Source organism: Aspergillus candidus (genome assembly GCF_002847045.1).
Source record: "Aspergillus candidus strain CBS 102.13 unplaced genomic scaffold BDW47scaffold_9, whole genome shotgun sequence".
Taxonomy (NCBI): Eukaryota; Fungi; Ascomycota; class Eurotiomycetes; order Eurotiales; family Aspergillaceae; genus Aspergillus; species Aspergillus candidus.
In genome coordinates, this window is record NW_020194014.1 from 24,426 (window position 1) to 41,191 (window position 16,766).

At 52.6% G+C, this 16,766-nt stretch overlaps 5 protein-coding genes across 5 annotated transcripts; 3 read left to right on the top strand and 2 right to left on the bottom strand.

Annotated features, from left to right (window-relative positions):
• Window positions 1–420: 420 nt before the first annotated feature.
• Window positions 421–1,364, top strand: BDW47DRAFT_123664 (putative pyrimidine 5'-nucleotidase; the record flags this gene model as incomplete). The annotated part of the gene is made up of 5 exons (XM_024816098.1): window positions 421–483; window positions 541–553; window positions 619–654; window positions 719–1,144; window positions 1,201–1,364. The coding sequence occupies 5 exons, from the start codon at window positions 421–423 to the stop codon at window positions 1,362–1,364; spliced, it is 702 nt and encodes a 233-aa protein (XP_024674160.1).
• Window positions 1,365–1,808: 444 nt separating this feature from the next.
• Window positions 1,809–5,964, top strand: BDW47DRAFT_115980 (putative dynactin; the record flags this gene model as incomplete). Its single annotated transcript, XM_024814864.1, has 8 exons — window positions 1,809–2,243; window positions 2,305–2,790; window positions 2,866–3,009; window positions 3,049–3,287; window positions 3,354–3,576; window positions 3,613–3,697; window positions 3,731–3,990; window positions 4,033–5,964. The coding sequence occupies 8 exons, from the start codon at window positions 1,809–1,811 to the stop codon at window positions 5,962–5,964; spliced, it is 3,804 nt and encodes a 1,267-aa protein (XP_024674161.1).
• Window positions 5,965–7,301: 1,337 nt separating this feature from the next.
• BDW47DRAFT_92571 (GFA family protein) lies at window positions 7,302–8,122 on the top strand. The gene is made up of 2 exons (XM_024820228.1): window positions 7,302–7,435; window positions 7,572–8,122. Exons 1-2 carry the CDS (start codon window positions 7,355–7,357, stop codon window positions 7,917–7,919), a joined length of 429 nt encoding a protein of 142 aa, XP_024674162.1. The 5' UTR covers window positions 7,302–7,354; the 3' UTR covers window positions 7,920–8,122.
• Window positions 8,123–8,613: 491 nt separating this feature from the next.
• On the bottom strand, window positions 8,614–15,379 carry chsE (chitin synthase class Va). Its single transcript, XM_024811665.1, has 5 exons — window positions 15,141–15,379; window positions 14,691–15,041; window positions 14,440–14,628; window positions 9,147–14,389; window positions 8,614–9,088 (listed from the first exon to the last, which is right to left on the bottom strand). The coding sequence occupies exons 2-5, from the start codon at window positions 14,804–14,806 to the stop codon at window positions 9,057–9,059; spliced, it is 5,580 nt and encodes a 1,859-aa protein (XP_024674163.1). The 5' UTR covers window positions 14,807–15,041; window positions 15,141–15,379; the 3' UTR covers window positions 8,614–9,056.
• BDW47DRAFT_92583 (uncharacterized protein) lies at window positions 14,900–15,862 on the bottom strand. The gene is made up of 3 exons (XM_024820229.1): window positions 15,617–15,862; window positions 15,141–15,560; window positions 14,900–15,041 (listed from the first exon to the last, which is right to left on the bottom strand). Exons 1-3 carry the CDS (start codon window positions 15,698–15,700, stop codon window positions 14,994–14,996), a joined length of 552 nt encoding a protein of 183 aa, XP_024674164.1. The 5' UTR covers window positions 15,701–15,862; the 3' UTR covers window positions 14,900–14,993.
• Window positions 15,863–16,766: the final 904 nt, after the last annotated feature.

The window sequence follows — 16,766 nt, forward strand, 5'->3', positions numbered from 1 at the left end:
TCCGACCCATCCTCTGCACGTGATTCATGTTGTTCTTTTCTTGCAAAATGAAGGCGGTGAGAGAGCGAAAGGGAAGCGGTGAACCGGTCATTCATCACATGACATGGCGACTCCAAAGTCACGGGATCTGATGCTTGGCTCTCCGTTGCCGCTAAACCCGATACAGAAGCCGCCCCAGGCCCGAAGGCTCTCCGCGGGTTGGTCCGCGGAGTCAGCGAGTTTATTGGAGGTTCCTGGGTCTCCCAAGCGCAAGATGACTGTTTCGCGATGAATCATCTTGCCCGTTCCTTTTCTTCGACGGCATCTTTGCTATCTTCTGGATTTCGTAAATCTAGTCGACCTCATTCTCTGTTGAAACCGCCTTCTGTCGTTCGTCCCCTATCTTTCCCCCCGAGTCGCATACCTACTACCCCGCGAACCATGTCAACCTCAACTTCGGGCCCTGATTCCAGGCCCATCTTCTTCTTTGATATTGACAACTGTGTATGTATCTCGGAACCCCTCGTGATTCTTTGTATATGCTGACTTTTCCGTCTTTAGCTTTACTCCAGAGGTCAGGGAATACCGTCGATGATTGTTAGGGAGCAAAATGCGGGGTGCTAACAACCACGGGTACAGAATGCAATATCCACGATGAGATGCAAAAGTTGATCAGTGAGTCCGCCGTTATTTGATCTTCTTCCATGCGAGCTACGGTCCTAATCACAAATTCCTCTAGATCAATTCTTCCGAAAACACCTTTCCCTCTCCGCCGACGACGCTCATATGCTACACATGAAGTACTACAAAGAATACGGTCTTGCTATTGAAGGTCTCACCCGCCACCATAAGATCGACCCCCTCGAATTTAACCGCGAAGTCGACGATGCACTGCCTTTGGATACGATCTTGAAACCGAACCCGGGACTGCGGAAGTTACTCAAGGATATCGACCGCAGCAAAGTCAGGCTGTGGCTGTTGACGAACGCATACGTCAATCACGCCAAGCGGGTAGTTAAACTTCTGGAGGTGGAGGATCTGTTTGATGGCGTCACATACTGTGACTATGGACAGCTGCCTTTGATTTGCAAGCCGAACCAGGCGATGTACGAAAGAGCGGAGAAAGAGGCCGGGGCGTCGCCAGGGCAAAAGTCCTACTTCGTCGGTATGTAGACCATATGACATCAGCTTTTCTAGAGATACTGACTTTTCGTGGTACAGATGACTCGCACCTGAACTGCGTACATGCTGCGAAGCGCGGTTGGGTCACCGCCCACCTTGTCGAACCCAGTCTCCCCCTGCCTCCCACCCCAGCATCACAATATGTGATCCGGGACCTGGAGGAGCTGAGAACATGCTTTCCGGAGGTATTCAAGTGTTCATAGCGAGGCCAATTGATAGAATCCGGCCATAGATCCTAAATTAGATGTTTTGGATGATTTGTACTTGGTGCGATGGAAAATGAATAACGGCCATGAGGTATACCAGTTGAATAGACGATATACATCCCCTATTTTACGTCTTCGAATGTTAGGTTAGATCCATTTCCGACGGCTGTCAAACGTATGTAATAAATAGTCGTTTCATAGTATAGGAAATCCATCATTAATTGTTGTTATGGATTGGAAGTACTGTATGTTATCGGGAAGAGTGTTTGCCTGAGGCAGCCATCGCGCGGGCTCGCGTTGTTCCTGAGGCTCCGAGTGGAGCTAGATTAAGGAGACAAACAACATCAACACCGCTCCACCTCCGTCTCCCCCAGATCTGACTTGACCCGGCTTTCTCTGCGCCAGCTCTTTCGCAGAGGCGGTTACTATACATGATCGACCATGGTGGACCTATCTCCCGGCTATGTGGTTTCACTGACGGACGGTCGGCGGGCCACCGTCCGGTTTGCTGGGGCGACGCATTTCGCCGCGGGCGACTGGGTAGGTATTGAATTGGATGAGCCGACAGGGAAGAACGATGGCTCCGTTCAGGGAGAACGATACTTTGACTGTGAACCGGGATTTGGCATGTTTATCCGGCCGTCTGCGGTCGCTTCGATTGTCGAACAGCCCGCGCGTGCCAGCAAACCGGCGGGTAAAGCCCCCGGTGCTGTTCCACCTGGCACCAGAGGTCGCGCGCAAAGCGGCATCGTCTCAGGTAGCACGGGGATGAAAAAAACCAGTGCTCTGTCCACTGCAAATACCAAGAGGCATAGTGCGAGCTCTGCTAGCCCAAGCCCGGTTCCCAAGACCGCGGCGTCTCGACTGTCAATGAAGGTACGCTTGTGGGTGGTGAACCCATGCGCCGTGTTATCTTGCTGACAGGTCTCTGGGATAGTCCCCTACTAAATCACCGACAAAGCAGCTGTCGGGCGCCTCCACGCCTATGTCCAGCCGTTCGTCTCTTACTGGCACTCCGCGCCCATCTGCCGCCCCCGCCAAACCCCGAACCTCCATCAGTACCAAGTCGTCCATGGGCCCGCCGCCCGCTCCCTCAGCCGCAGGCCGCACCGCTCGACCTTCGCTATCTGGACCCGCGGGGAGGACAAACAGATCAAGCCTGGGTGCTGCTCCGTCGTCGACGGGTGCCTCGAGGCGCCCCGCTTTACGGCCCACGGCCCCCAATAAGCCCGAGGAGGCAGATGGTGGCGGAACCCCACAGTCTGATGACCTTGAGAGTGCTTCTCCAAGAGGAGATGATATGGCCGATGATGCGGACTCGATGTCTAAGCCGGCCAAGCCAGCCCAAAGCTCTTCGCGACCCGGCGCCTCTCGCCCGAGCGGCCAGCCGTCTACATTCCAACGACAGAGTCAAAGTGCTGCCGTAAGCAGGGAGCTTGACGAGCTCAAAACCAAGTTGAGAGTGATGGAGAAGAAGCGGGCCGACGATCGGGATAAGCTCAAGACGCTGGAAACGTTGCAGTCTGAACGGGATAAGTTTGAAAGCATCATCCATAAGCTGCAGAACAAATACCAGCCTCAGCAGGCGGAGATTGGTGACTTACGCAAGAAGCTGAAAGAATCGGAAGCTAGGCTTGAAGAAGTCGAGCGTCTTGCAGCTGAGCATGAGTCTCTCATGGAGATGGCCACGCTCGATCGCGAAATGGCCGAAGAGACCGCGGATGCCATGAGGCATGAATGTGAGACCTTGCGATTGAAGGTCGAAGAGATGCAACTGGAGGTGGAAGTCCTGCGCGAGGAGAATGAAGAACTTGGCCAAGTCATGAGTCCCGAGGAGAAGTCTAGCCAAGGCTGGCTGCAGATGGAGAAGACCAACGAACGTCTTCGCGAGGCGCTGATACGTCTTCGTGATATGACCCAGCAGCAGGAAACGGATCTGAAAGACCAGATCAAAGAGTACGAACAGGACTTGGAGGAATATGCAAGTGTCAAGTCTCAGTACGAAGCCACAAAAGAGAAACTGCTCGTGTCGGATGAAAACGTCGAAAATCTCAAACAGCAGCTAGAGACCGCACTGGGTGCCGAAGAAATGATCGAGGAGCTTGCGGACAAAAATCTGCGATACCAGGAACAGATCAACGAACTCAACGCTGCTATTGAGGACCTGGAGGATCTGAAAGAGATCAACGACGAGCTGGAGAACAGCCACGTTGAGACAGAAAAACAATTGCTCGAGGAAATCGAGCACAGGGAAAGCGTTTACAACGAGCAAACCCGGAAAATCACCCAGCAGGATGAGGTTATTGACGATCTGGAATACACGCTGGTTCGTTTCCGGGAGCTGGTCTCAACTTTGCAGGCAGACCTGGAAGACATGCGAGCGTCCCAGCAGATCTCCGAAGCGGAGGCCACCGATCTCACGACGCGCTCTCGAGCCATGATGGACCTCAACCTGAAACTCCAGGGTTCTGTCTCGAAAGCACAGACAAGGACCATCGATGTCGAACTCGGTCGTATGGATTTCGAAGAGGCAACGAAGCATTTGGAAATCCTGAAACTATATCTTCCGGATTACTACGAGAGCGAGAAGTACTCCGTCCTGGCGCTGCTGCGTTTCAAACGCGTCAGTTTCAAGGCGTCGCTGATGAATAACACCATTCGTGAGAAGATCACCGACCAGTCGTCTGTTTCTACCGCACTTGAGGATATATATGTTGCCTACGATCTCGTCGAGAAATTGTCATGGATATCCGTTCTTTGCGAGCGGTTCGAGTCCTACATCAATACTTGCTCGGCCGAAAACTTTTCTGAAATCAAGGCGACATTTTTTGAGCTAGAGCCAGTGGAGCGCACGCTGAATTTTTGGATGGAGGGGTTGAAAAAGAACGAAGTGAACATGAGGAAATGGACCACCGAATTGTCAAGATCCATCGCTCTCTTGTCCCATCTCGCCGAGACTGTCCTCCCGACCTCCCTGGAGACGTTCGCCGATGAACTTTGCATGCGCTCAATGCTAACACAACTATACATCGACAACTGTGCGTCGTCAATGGCACGGCTCAAATCGTTGCTGCAGTCCAAAATGAGCGTCCCAGAAGGAGGGGAAGAAGAAACCAATTACTTCCTGGGCAAGATAGACGGCTTTGTTTCTCAGACTCGTGGCTTGAAAGTTGCGATGGGGAAGATCTATCGGTCGTTGGATGAACTACGGTCGAGATCTCTAGCGCTCTCGCACGATGTATCGGGCCCATTCAAGGCTACTTCGGAAGCTGCCCAAGAATTGTCCGCTGTAAGCCGACACATCGGAGAGAGCATCGTGGCGCTGATCAGCGACGAAAGCCGCACGGAGCCGCTTACTCTCGAGGAAGCCTTGACGAATATGATGGCGCAGCTGTCATCACTGTACTCCCAGTCTTCCGATTCAGGCACCGAAAACAACGACGCCATTGCCTTCATGACCAACAAGCTACGTGCCCTAGGCGGCCACCTCGAGGAGCTAGACTCAATCTCGTCCGACCTGTCTATCACATCGGAATTCGAGAGACGGCCATCCCCGTGGGTCGCGCGTGCCGCAGAACTGCGATCGAACAAGATTGTCCCTCCCGACACGGACGAAGAAATCCGACACATGAAGAACGAAATCCACGAAGCTTTCACCGCTCTGGGCGTCAAAGACAAGATCATCGAGGAGCAGCACATCAAAGTCGAGCTGGTCGAGTCGCGCATGCGCGAAGCCAAAGAAAAAGCAGCGATGGTCAAGGACCTGGAGAGCAAGATCGAGTCGATGCAGGAGAAACAGGCACGCCTAGAAGGGCTCGTCGAGAAGCAACGCAAAGACCTCCAGAGCATGGAAACCGAGCGCGAAGAGATGAAATCCCGACTCAACCAGATCAAGCGCGCGTCTGGAACAACAGGCGTCACCACCACAGACGGCATGGTCATCGACACAGGCGCGTCGCTAGCAACCATGCGCGAGAACGAGACCCTCCGCTCAGAAGTCGAAAGCCTACAGGCCGCCGTGCGCTTCCTGCGCGAAGAGAACCGCCGCTCCAACATGCTCGACCCCTTCTCCGTCCAGCGCTCCGCAGACATGCACTCCTGGCTCGACATGCCCCTCACCCAGTCCGCCGCCGCCACCAACACCAAGACCCACCAGACCGCGTCCGAAAGCCGAGATGTCTTCGCGCACCTCCTCAAGTTAACCCGGGACTCAGACCCCTGCGACCTCAAGACCACCCTGTCGCCCGACAGCACAACCCCGCGCACCGCCTGGCGGCCATCCAAGACCAAGCTCCGGTACCAGGTGCTCCAACAGCGCGAAGACCTCGCACGCTGGACCGAATGGCGCGACGACATGGTCAGCTACGAACGCGAACAAGACCGCCTAGCAGCCGCAAAGCGAGACCGGCTCTCCCACGACCGCGTCCGCAGACACGCGCCCAAGCTCTCCCTCTTCGGTGGCTTTCCTCAGGGTCTCGGGCATGGCATGATGGGCCGCGCTTGGGAGATTCTAGGCATGCAGCAGCATCCGCGGAAGGTGGCTGAGAAACCGGTGGATCCGGCTATTGTGCAGTCGGATGCGTCTCAGACGTGGTGATTTATCACTTTGAATTGGGCTTTGACTCTTCCTTTCCTTCTCTCGCTTGATTCCCCTCCATGCCACATCCACCCATCTATAAGAATAAGATAGCATTTTCGAAACCGTCATATTATTCGTGTACACCGATAAATTCACTATGTATGTATGTATGTATGTACGCATTCATGTTGATAGCAGAGATACCGTGCGATTAGCAATATTATACCAATACTTTGTTTATGTATTTTATTTGCCATATCACAACATATATCCCGTGCAGGATGGGTCCCTAGGTCAGCTTCTAAACATGGATATGGATGTATCGCATCCTTAGAGCGTGGTCCGTACACGCCGATCACAACGTGGAGAATGCAAGGGCCGCAATAGTAACTTTATATCTACTACAGGCCATATACACCCAAGTACTAATCCGGCTATTGGCTGCGAGCCAGTGCCCCGGATACAAGGTAGAAACTTATCATTGTTTCATCGTCATCCGCCGAGAGTTTCTCATGCGGGGACTGACCTGTACATCGAAGATGACGCTTCTCCTGAGTGTCTATGCTGCCATAGCCATGGCTGCCACTACCGCGATGGCCCAATCGCAATGGGATTGGTGCAGTCGGGACGTCACTGTGAGGAGAACCGGCCCTCATTGCACTAGCTATCTAATTGAAACTGACTTACTCTTGATAGTGTAACAATGACGGTGATTGTCGAAGCAGCAGTGATGTAAAGCAGGCGTAAGTGAATCTCTATTACTCAGTCTGGAATGACCAAGCTAAGAATGATAACAGGGCGACGTGGGTCGAGTGTATTGTGGTCAGCAGTTGTGGCCGCACAGCTGCTGGAGATATACACAATAAGCACCAATCCATGCAGTATAAAAAGGAACTCGTGGGGAGCGTCTGTGATCAGATGGATCTTTCCTATCACGGTGATCCGCATCAGTATGGAGACACCATGATTCCTGCATAACGCGGTTATTATCACTTTTTGCCCTGTCTCACCCGGGTTCACCCCTTTAAATTAGTCTTCGCGCAATGCTATCAAGCTCGGGGGATTTTTTCCAGCCTGTATTATAGGTTAACTATGGTTGGAAGAATCCCACTGAGCTCCTGATCCCGGTTTACATTTCCTATAAGGTTGCTCCATGGGTCGCATTCTAGACTTCATCACGCTTCTCCAACAGGTTGTAGCTGTGTAGAAAACAGTATATCTACATCTATATCTATGAATATAGATATATTTAGATATATTGTAGATTGAAATCTATCTATATACCAAAGAGGACTAGTCCGCTCGCTATCTCAAGTGTTGGTTGTTCCTTCTCCCACAACCTCATCTCACCACCACCACCACCATCATCAACATCAACATCAACACCCCCAACTACAATCGATACAACATGGCCCCCCTCACAGGCTCCTGTCTCTGCTCTAACATCCAATACCGCATCGATCTACCAGACTCTGAACCAATTCCGAAGGTACATACCACTCACTTACTCCCTCCTCACCCTATCATACCACATCCACCCCTACCCTCCACCCTCCACCCTCGTCATCCATCACACACACACACACACACACACACACACACACAACCAGCTAACCAACCCCCAGATCGCCCTCTGCCACTGCACCAGCTGCAAACGCGCCACCGGTTCGAGCTTCTCCTCCAACATCCTCGTTCCGGCCCCCACACTATCCTACACCCGCGGCAGCCCCAAAACCTACAACTGTCCCTCTGACCGCGGCCCGCCCGTGCTCCGCGCCTTCTGCACCGACTGCGGCTCGCCGCTGACGACGCAGATGAGCGATAACCCCGGGACGCTGATCGTCAAGACGGGCACGCTCAATGAGAAGGAGAGAGAGAGCGTGCAGGAGCTGGGCGTGGAGATCTATGCCGGTAGACGCGATGCGTGGGTAAATGACATTGGGAAGGTGGATAGTGTCGAGGGGATGATTTGATGCGTTTGTTTTGGATGTTTATATGTGTACTACTGTGGATGTGTGTGTTGTGCTGTATGAATGGTTGGGCTGCACATTGCTTACTTACATACATACATGCATACATGCATACTAGTACTCGACACGCTTGCGGTGATATGTGTATATAATATATGCTATATACTGAGAGCAATGTACTTCCTACTGGGGATAGAAGAAGACAAGTGTCAGGTTTACTGCCCAACTGCTCAAAATCCGATTGCCATACTACTCGTTCCTTAGTGCTTACTATGTACCTATCTCATCATATAATCTTATTGTGCTACCTATTAATTATCAGGTACCAATTCACTAATTAATATTATTGTGATAGTATTGCTGGATATATATTGCCTTATCTTATTGATTCTATCTATCATGAGTACCAGGAAGGCCTGCACATGTAGGTTAGTCTCCTACAAAGATATACTATATATGGATATAATAGTATAGTATAGTAGCCGCTACGCCAAAACGTTGACGAACGTTTGGTATCGGGCTGGCTTAACCTGACTGGTACTCTAACATATATTTACCTCTCTCTCTCTCAGCTCAGCCAACCCCTGCTTGGTTTTTTTGATTGAGTTGTGAACTCGGGGTATTTAACTATTCAGCGCGTACTCAGTTCTATCTATCTAGGTATCTACTCCGTGAGTGCTGAATTGGAAAGAATGCATTCAACCAGTCAATCAAATCAAGTATGAATGTATGTGTATGTATGTATTATTTATTATACAACTGACTAATTGACTAACTCGCTCCTAGTACGCACCCATCAATAGACTTCACCTCGTAGATAACTGCAAATTCAGAAAGAAACAACGAAAACAAGGCCCGAATGCAATCCAAACGAACAAAAATAAACAGATCAATGGCTTTATGAAACAGGAATAGAAATAGCAATGGAAACAGGGTTGCAAGTCTCTCGATAAAGTAGGCAAATTTTGTACATTCCTTCGTTGGGGATGATTATGCTGGCTCTTTCTTTTGAGATTATGATGATGTATGCATATTGTGGTGATTGGTGATCGTTAGGGGGGAATGGCCCCTGATATACATAGATATCATGGGTCAATGATGAAATGAGGAATGAAAGTGGGAGTGGGAAATGCAATGCAATCATAGAGCGCCGGAAAGGACAGCTTCGGTGGCTAGTTCACAATTAGCATCAAATTCCCATAATAGTGTCAGAAAAAGTAGAAAACATACCTGAGTTGATGTACTGCCGCCTAGCATCCAAGTTCATACCGAACCGCCTCTCCAACTCCTGCTTAATGCTCTTCTTCGTCACGCTCATGAGATCAACAGTGCGAAGGATCTCGCGGATCTCGGCAAGAATGGCATCTTCACTAGGCAGATGAGAGAGATCTTCCATCTCCATATCCATGTGGCGACTCATCATCTCAGATGGGGCGATAGACATGCGGGACCCGCCGTAGCGAGGAAGCTCAAGCTGGGACATCGGTCTCGAGCCCGGGAAGCCGTACTCCGATTGCATGGGGTGGTAGGACTTGGTGCCGTAAGATACGCCGGAGACTTCGGAGCGGTCGTCTCGCGAGGTCTGCGCTTCCCAGAGCTCGGTCTGATATTCTTCCCACTTCTTCTTGGGGATCGAGGATGGGTCGAATTTGCCTTCGTCGGAGATGACCACCTTGCGGCCCTTTTCGCCTGTGATGACGCGTGTGTTGCCCCAGGAGAAGTCGTCCATGTTCCAGAAGGAGTAGAGGGGTAGGGCGAGGGCGAAGACTGGCATGGCGCAGATGTAGATGATCATCCAGCCGATCATTTCCCACTTGCGGCGGAGAATGAAAATCAGTCCCTGCAAACCGTAAATCGCGGCAAGGAGAATAAATGCGGTATATGGGATGGTGGATGTGTCGCGAACCAACCACACGATAAGGTAGATGACGTAGGCGATGGTGACGGGTTGGATGACGGTACTGAGAAGGTCAATGAAGACGATGAATCGCATACTGAAACAGCAGAAACCACACAGCTGCTGAAGCGGGATCAGCTCAATCAGGTTATGGACCGTAGAGTTGATCCACCGACGACGTTGAGAGAGGAACACGGCGAAGTTCTCTGGCGCAATTGTCCAAGCATGGGCCGCGAAGATGAACTTTGTCTTGTACTTGGGGTGGTGCTTCAACAGCAGCGTCGTCAAGTAACGGTCTTCACCCAGATGGAGCAGGTTCTTCATATGAAGTGTGTCCACGCGAATTTCAGAATAAGAATCGACAACCTCCTTGCTGACGAACAGCGGTTTGGCGGTTTCAGCCGAGCGGATGCGGTACATGGTAAAACAACCAGGCAAGCAAGTGACGGACCCGAAGAGACTCTCGAACGCCTTGGTGAGGTTGTGCGAGATGTAGTATTCGTACACTTGAATCATGGTCACTGCGGACGTCTTAGCGTTGGTCAACGCAGTCTCGCCACAGACGCCGATGATGCGAGTGTCCGCAAGGAAGGACGCCACCATCCGTGTTGCTGCATCAGGCGCAACCACCGTATCTGCATCGACTTGCAAAATGAACTCGTAGAACGTCGGATTGACGCCGATTATATTGCGGATTTGATGATGCATTTCCAGCTCCATAGGGCTCATGGGAAGGTTGTAATGGATGCGATTCAAGAACCGCATCAGGACCATCTGCGAATCACGCTTGCCTCGGTTGCCCGGCCGCGACACCTCGGAGGGCTTGCCAACCTTGACCACGACCAGGAAAGGAACGATGTGACCCTGCACTTCATACAGGCCTGAATAAACCTTAGCCATGTTGTGCTGTTTCATACCTTCGCCCAGGCTGTCAAAGCTCAGAGGTTCCGGGTCCACGGTCTCGGGCACACCCAGGATATCGAGAACGATCCTCGGCGTGGGTCGATCATTTCCTTGACCAATAATCATACCGTCACAGATCACAACGAGCAGCTTCCGCTTATCATCATACTGCATGCGAGCCATGGAGTCAATAGCACGACGAAGAGACTCCTCGTCTTCCGTGTAGGCCGGGACCTGGCAGATAACAAACTTGTCCAAATGCTCAGGGACATTCTTCTTCTGGAACTGAAGGGCCGCTAGGAACTTGAAGATAACCACGGCGCAGATGAGAATCGATATCGCGAGAATGAAGTACTGCGCGAACTGACACTGGGCCGAGTTACGTGTATCGACGTGGCCGACAAAGAAGAGGTTATCCAGGCACAACTTCATGCGATCGCGCAATCCCTTGTCGATGTCCAAGTTCTCCCAATACTTGGTCAAATCCTGTCCGGGACGTTGCTGGAAGAGCTCCACCACGACGGAATGCATAAAGTCCCGATCGACATTCGCGGGCACCTTCCCTCCAGGCGGGGGCTCCGCGCGGCGACCGCCCGTGATGTAGTTCGTCATGTCGTACACTTTGCCATTGATGCTCGAGATCGACTTCGACTTGCCCGCCAAGGTTTTCATATACTCGGGTGTGTATCCGATGTAACCCTTCTTATAATTTGCTTTGAGCATTTGCATCTGTTCAGCAAACCAGTCAGGTCGTGAGTCGTTCGTGAAGTGGCGGAAGTCGTGATATTTCGAATTGACATCCCCGGTACTGATGGTAGTAGCCGAACCAGTGATGTTGGTAGGTGTATAATCCAAGAGCACCGTTGGATCAACGGATCCCGATTTTCCCTGACACAATGCCGACACCTGGACCGGGAAAAGACCAGTGGCGTCGATACCGGCATACTTCTTCAAGGCCTTTTCGGGTACGATGTCCGGATAATGGGCGGGGATAAAAGCATCAAGGTCAAAGACCACACCGCGAACGGAGACAAAGGATTTATGACCGTGTTTGCCGTCGTTTGAAGATAACTCCGAGGCCGAATAAACGTGTTGGGTGGGACAGACCAGGCCCGGGAAACCGACGATGATGAAAATGGCAACGCCACAGCTGAACCAGATGATCAGGTTGATCGCGAACTTCTCACGCCAGGCATCGCGCACGTCCTTCCGCTTCATCCGACCGACCAGCTTGATGATAAAATCCGGAAGCCAGAAGGTGAGCAAGTAGACGATGGCCAGCCAGCGTTTGCGACTGCCCGAGACCGGCGCGTCATCCACCTCTTCCATCTGCTTTTCGTTGCCCTTTTCCAACATCTGCTCCCGCGTCTCGAGGTTATGGAACATATCGCCTGAGTTGAAGGCGGATCCTCCGGCCTCGGAGCGCCCGTCAAACTCACGGGCTCCAAAGTAACCCTGTTTGCCTTCCTCGCCGTAGATAAAAGCGCCGGGTGACTGATCGGCGGGGTTGAGAAGTCGGACCTTGGAATCCATATAGCCCGGGCTCCGTGCGTGCGGGACGCTGTCAGCACCCTCCTCAGACCCAGTGCCAACGCCGATGGGCATCACACGCTCGCCGACCTTGGCCAGATCGGCCCAGCAGCGCTCGCTGAGGAAGACACCGGTACTGCCCACCCGGGCCTCGTTCCCAGGCCATCGTTTCTCGTCCAAGACGACCTCCGATTTCTCCCGGTCACTGCCGACGACGATATTACCAATGTCAGCTAGGCCTAGGAATTCCGCGAAGGGTAGAAACACGCTGAAATCGGCGTTCCGGAGCCGCTGGCTGATCTCGGCGATGCCGAATGTCTGGACCTGGGCTCGCACGCATTTGCTGTCGAACTGGTTCGCGATGCGGCGGTCGTTGGGCTTCAAGCAGAAGATGAAATACGGGTTGGAATTGCTGGAGCTCAGGCACTTGTTGACGATGGTAAGTGACGATAAGAATTGCCCGGCGGCGCCCTGCATGCCATTCATGAGCGCCCCGCTCTTGCGTCGTCCGGAATTTTTCGCGGAGCTGCCCGCGTGGCTCTCGTTTTCTTCCGGGTCGTCGCCGATGGCGGCATCGAAGGCTAACCGGGTAGGGGGTGTGGTCTTCCGTCGCGCCATGCTCGGCATCCGCATGGGCTTGGAGCTCACTTGGGCTTGCATGATCGCCGTCCGCTCCTTGGGGTGAGTCACCTTCTGCAGTGCCTCCTGGCCGAACAGGTCCCGGACGAAGTCACTCTTTGTGGTGTTAACCAGGTTCATCAGATCGCCGGAGATGATCTCCCCGTTGTCCTCGATGAGGCCACCGACGGAATAGTCGACTTCACCGGCAAAGTGCTTCACGGTGAACGCGGCGCGGGCCTGCTGCGCGGCGTAGCTGGTCCCCTGTTTGGAACCGGAGCCGCCAACGGAGATGGCCGGGTTCTTGTTTTCGAAGCGCTTCTTCAACGATTCCGCAAACTGGATGTCCGTGCGCCCTCGTCGCGTCTGGTCATCGAGGATACTGAGGAGCCCGTTGCCATGTTTCAGCAGTCCCCGGACGGCGTCCGTGTTGTCGAAGTAGCTCGTTGCCGGCACGGCCACGTCTTCCCGCTCCAGGTTGTCAGCTTTGCGGTCAAAGAAGGACTGCAGGCAAAAGTTGTATAGGGATTCGGTAGCCGCATTGCTCAGCAACTGGTCCAAGGTCGAGCCCGTGGCGCAGGACTGGGAAAATCCGGGAAAGTCGACGATGGAGACGGTGTTGGCCACGCTATCCTCCGCCGCGCAGATCTTCTGGTTGATGCTTTCCAGCACGTAGGCGACCAGAAGCGAGTAGATGGTGCGGGCCAACTCATCGGCACTCTGGCGCGCGCCGCTCGGGTCCAGCATGACCGTGACGCGCTCCCGGTGGATGGTCTTGGTGCGATAGCGGAAACTGGTCTCGAGCTCTTCCACTCCCAGACCCAGGAAGGCGGCAATGATGGACAGGACATCTTTATTCCGGACGATGGTGACGGTTTCGCCGCCTTCGTGGGAGTAGCCTCCGGACTCCTCGGCGGACGTGGTGGTCGCCTGTCCGCTGATGAAATCGAGCTGGCCCAGATGCAGGATGGCCGCGAGGATCTGGCAGATCTCGGCGATTTCGCTGCGGGGAAACTCCAACTTTCTCAACGCGGTCTTGAAATGCTGGAAGCCTTCGGTGTCGTTGATGCCCACTTTCATCTGCGTGGGATGACCCAGATACCTCCACCGTTTGTGTTTGACCGAGGTGCCCGACAGTTTCCCGCCGCCGGTCGTAATGTGGATGGTGTTCTCGAACCCCAGATGCGCCTTCTCGGCGCCGCTGGTCCCGGCCAGGAGATAGTAGAGGACATGGAAGCTTCGCTCGCCGGTGGGGACAGATGTGATCCGACTGCGTTCCAGTCGGTGATCGATGATCTTGCCGCCAATCAGCGTGGGGTTGACCGAGGACGACCCGTCATACTGCAGCTCCAGGAACAAGCCGGCTTTGGACGCGGTGGGGGTGGTCAGGGATTTGGTGGTGGTCAGCGTGTCGAAGACGAACGCCGCATAGGAGAGTTTGGAGGATAGGGGGGTTGATGAGAAGGAGAGAAAAGCGGACAGGAGGTGTGATCGAATGGTGGTTTTCCCTGAACCACTCTCACCACTGGACGTTGTTAGATGAGATCGGTCTGCATCGGGGACTTGATTACTTACAGGAATACAATGGACTGGTTCTCCCCGCGCGCCCCTAACCGGGTGAAAGCGCGGCGGGCCAGGTCCTCCGCCTCCCCCATGGCACTGCCTTCCTTCGCGCCATCGGGACCCTTTGACGACGAGGTGTATGTGTTGAGACTGATGAGAGCCTGCGAAGACAGGCGAGCCGTGGGGAGACCGACGTGGAATCTAGCCAAGCGTGGTCAGACGGTCTGTTGTCGGGCGGATGAGGGGAAGAGAGTATCACATACCGACTGGCCAAGTGGGCGGTCAGATGGGTGTCAGATTGAAGATGTGCGGGCAGCGAGGGCAAGGACGACTGTGCGTGAGAGGGAACATGTCCTCCCACAGGCGAGATTCCCGCCATGATGAGGATGACGCTGAACCCCCGACGGTGAGATTTCGAGGGTCACTGAGCGGCGACAAGGACGGATCGTGTTCCAGAAGTTGGTATCAACTGTTGGTGTTAACTGAAGACAAGAAGGAAAAGCCCGTTGTATAATTCTAAGTCTTCCGATAATTCTCGAAGAATGAGAGATGCGAATGGCCGTGGTCTATTTTGGGAACAGTATCTGTGGCGGTTTGAGGGGGAGATGTAATGTCTAGCGAAGGAAAGAGATCAGCAGGTGGTTGCATTGATCGCATACGCCAGTGAGTTCACTGTGGCTAGAAATTTTTTTTTCAGCTGGGAAATACTATACAGGAATCGGTAAGGGTGAGGGCGAGCAGGTCGGAGAAGCGCAGAGCGATAGTGGTGTAGAATTAATTAAGCTCCGACAGAGGATGGTATCTGCACTCTGTCCGGCAAGTGAAGCTAAACTCAAGAGATGAAACGAGAGTGAGGACAAAGAACAGAAAAACCAAATAAAAATAAAACCAGACCAGATCAACGAAAGAGGAACGAGAAGACGAAAGAAAGAAAGGCAAGTCAAAAGGCAAACAAAGACCGAGAAGAGAGAAGAGAAGAGAAGAAAAGCAAGAAAAGCAAGCGGGACAGCGATAAGAAGGTCGATCATGAATTGCTCTGGGGAATGACCGTACAGTACGGTATCCACTGTACCGTGTATCCACTGGAGATCTGTCTGTACTCCAGTACAGGAGTACGGTACAGTTGAAAATAACTGGCCCGTTGATTGGCTCGGCTGTCCAGATGGGTCGTTCGGGTTACCAAACTTACTAGTCTGGTGGTTCGATCAATACACAAACCTGATCCCTCCTCTGTTTTGGGCTGATGTTCATGAGAGGAGGATGTCATTGTCATTGTGAGGATCGATATTCGATTGTTCCAGTATCCATGATCATCATGCTGACAACAATTCTATCCATCCCATTGTTGATGCATCACCAGGAGGACTGGATTCAAAACAAAATAAACAGATCAATAAACGGGTGGATACCCGTCGGTCGAACCGTCCCTCACCAGTAGTCATTTCGTCCCATGGTTACTCAACTCCAGTCGGGCGTATTCCCCGTACAGCTAGATTAATACATTCTATCGAGTCTCACATTGATGGAAGTCGGAGTCAGGCATTGGACTAGTTGAGTCGAGCATTGACTACTGACTATTTCTTCAATATTGTCCATCATCCGGCGCCACCCTGACTGGCCCTAGTCAGGGGGTCACTGATTCTATCCGAAATATCCCTCCCCCCTATACTACTCTCTCTGATGAAGTTTGTCTAGGAGTACTCTATTTTTTCGTGGATAAACCACGAAACCTGAAACCTCGTCAATAGTTGAAGACCCAGGTCAAAGCCGTCATGGGTGGAGAGATGGCATAGGACAGACTACAGGTCAGGTAGCCCTGTGAATGTGGAAACATGATGGTCAATCAGTTCCACGTCCACTGGACCACCGTGATCATCGAGTATCGACAGTCTCAAGGGCTATAACCGACCCGAGAGGATCGCTACTATATAATACATGACCCCGTCCGTGATAGAAATGGGGGAGGAAATGGAATGACTCAAAAGTACTCCGGTGTTTCGGAAGGTGGATCGGATCATTCGATCGACTGGATCAAATCGGTCAAGTGTGAGACTAGGCGGGTTTAGTCCGCTTGTCCAACAATGGTCTGTCCGTGTCCTCCGTCCGGTGGACTCCTTTGTCCATCCGTGGAATGGAAGGTGTTCCATTCTTTCCACCGGTGTTGGGGTGATTCCCAACCGGCCTGGATAGTGCATACCTTGCGTAGTTTAGGTATTTGCCACCTTGGGTTCTTGATTCTTGTTTTAGGTTCCAGGTATGTGAGAAAGTGGCATGGCAGTGCGGCAAGGCGGGTATTCTGCAGTGGACGACGAGGGTCTAGAGTCTAGAATCCAAAGTCC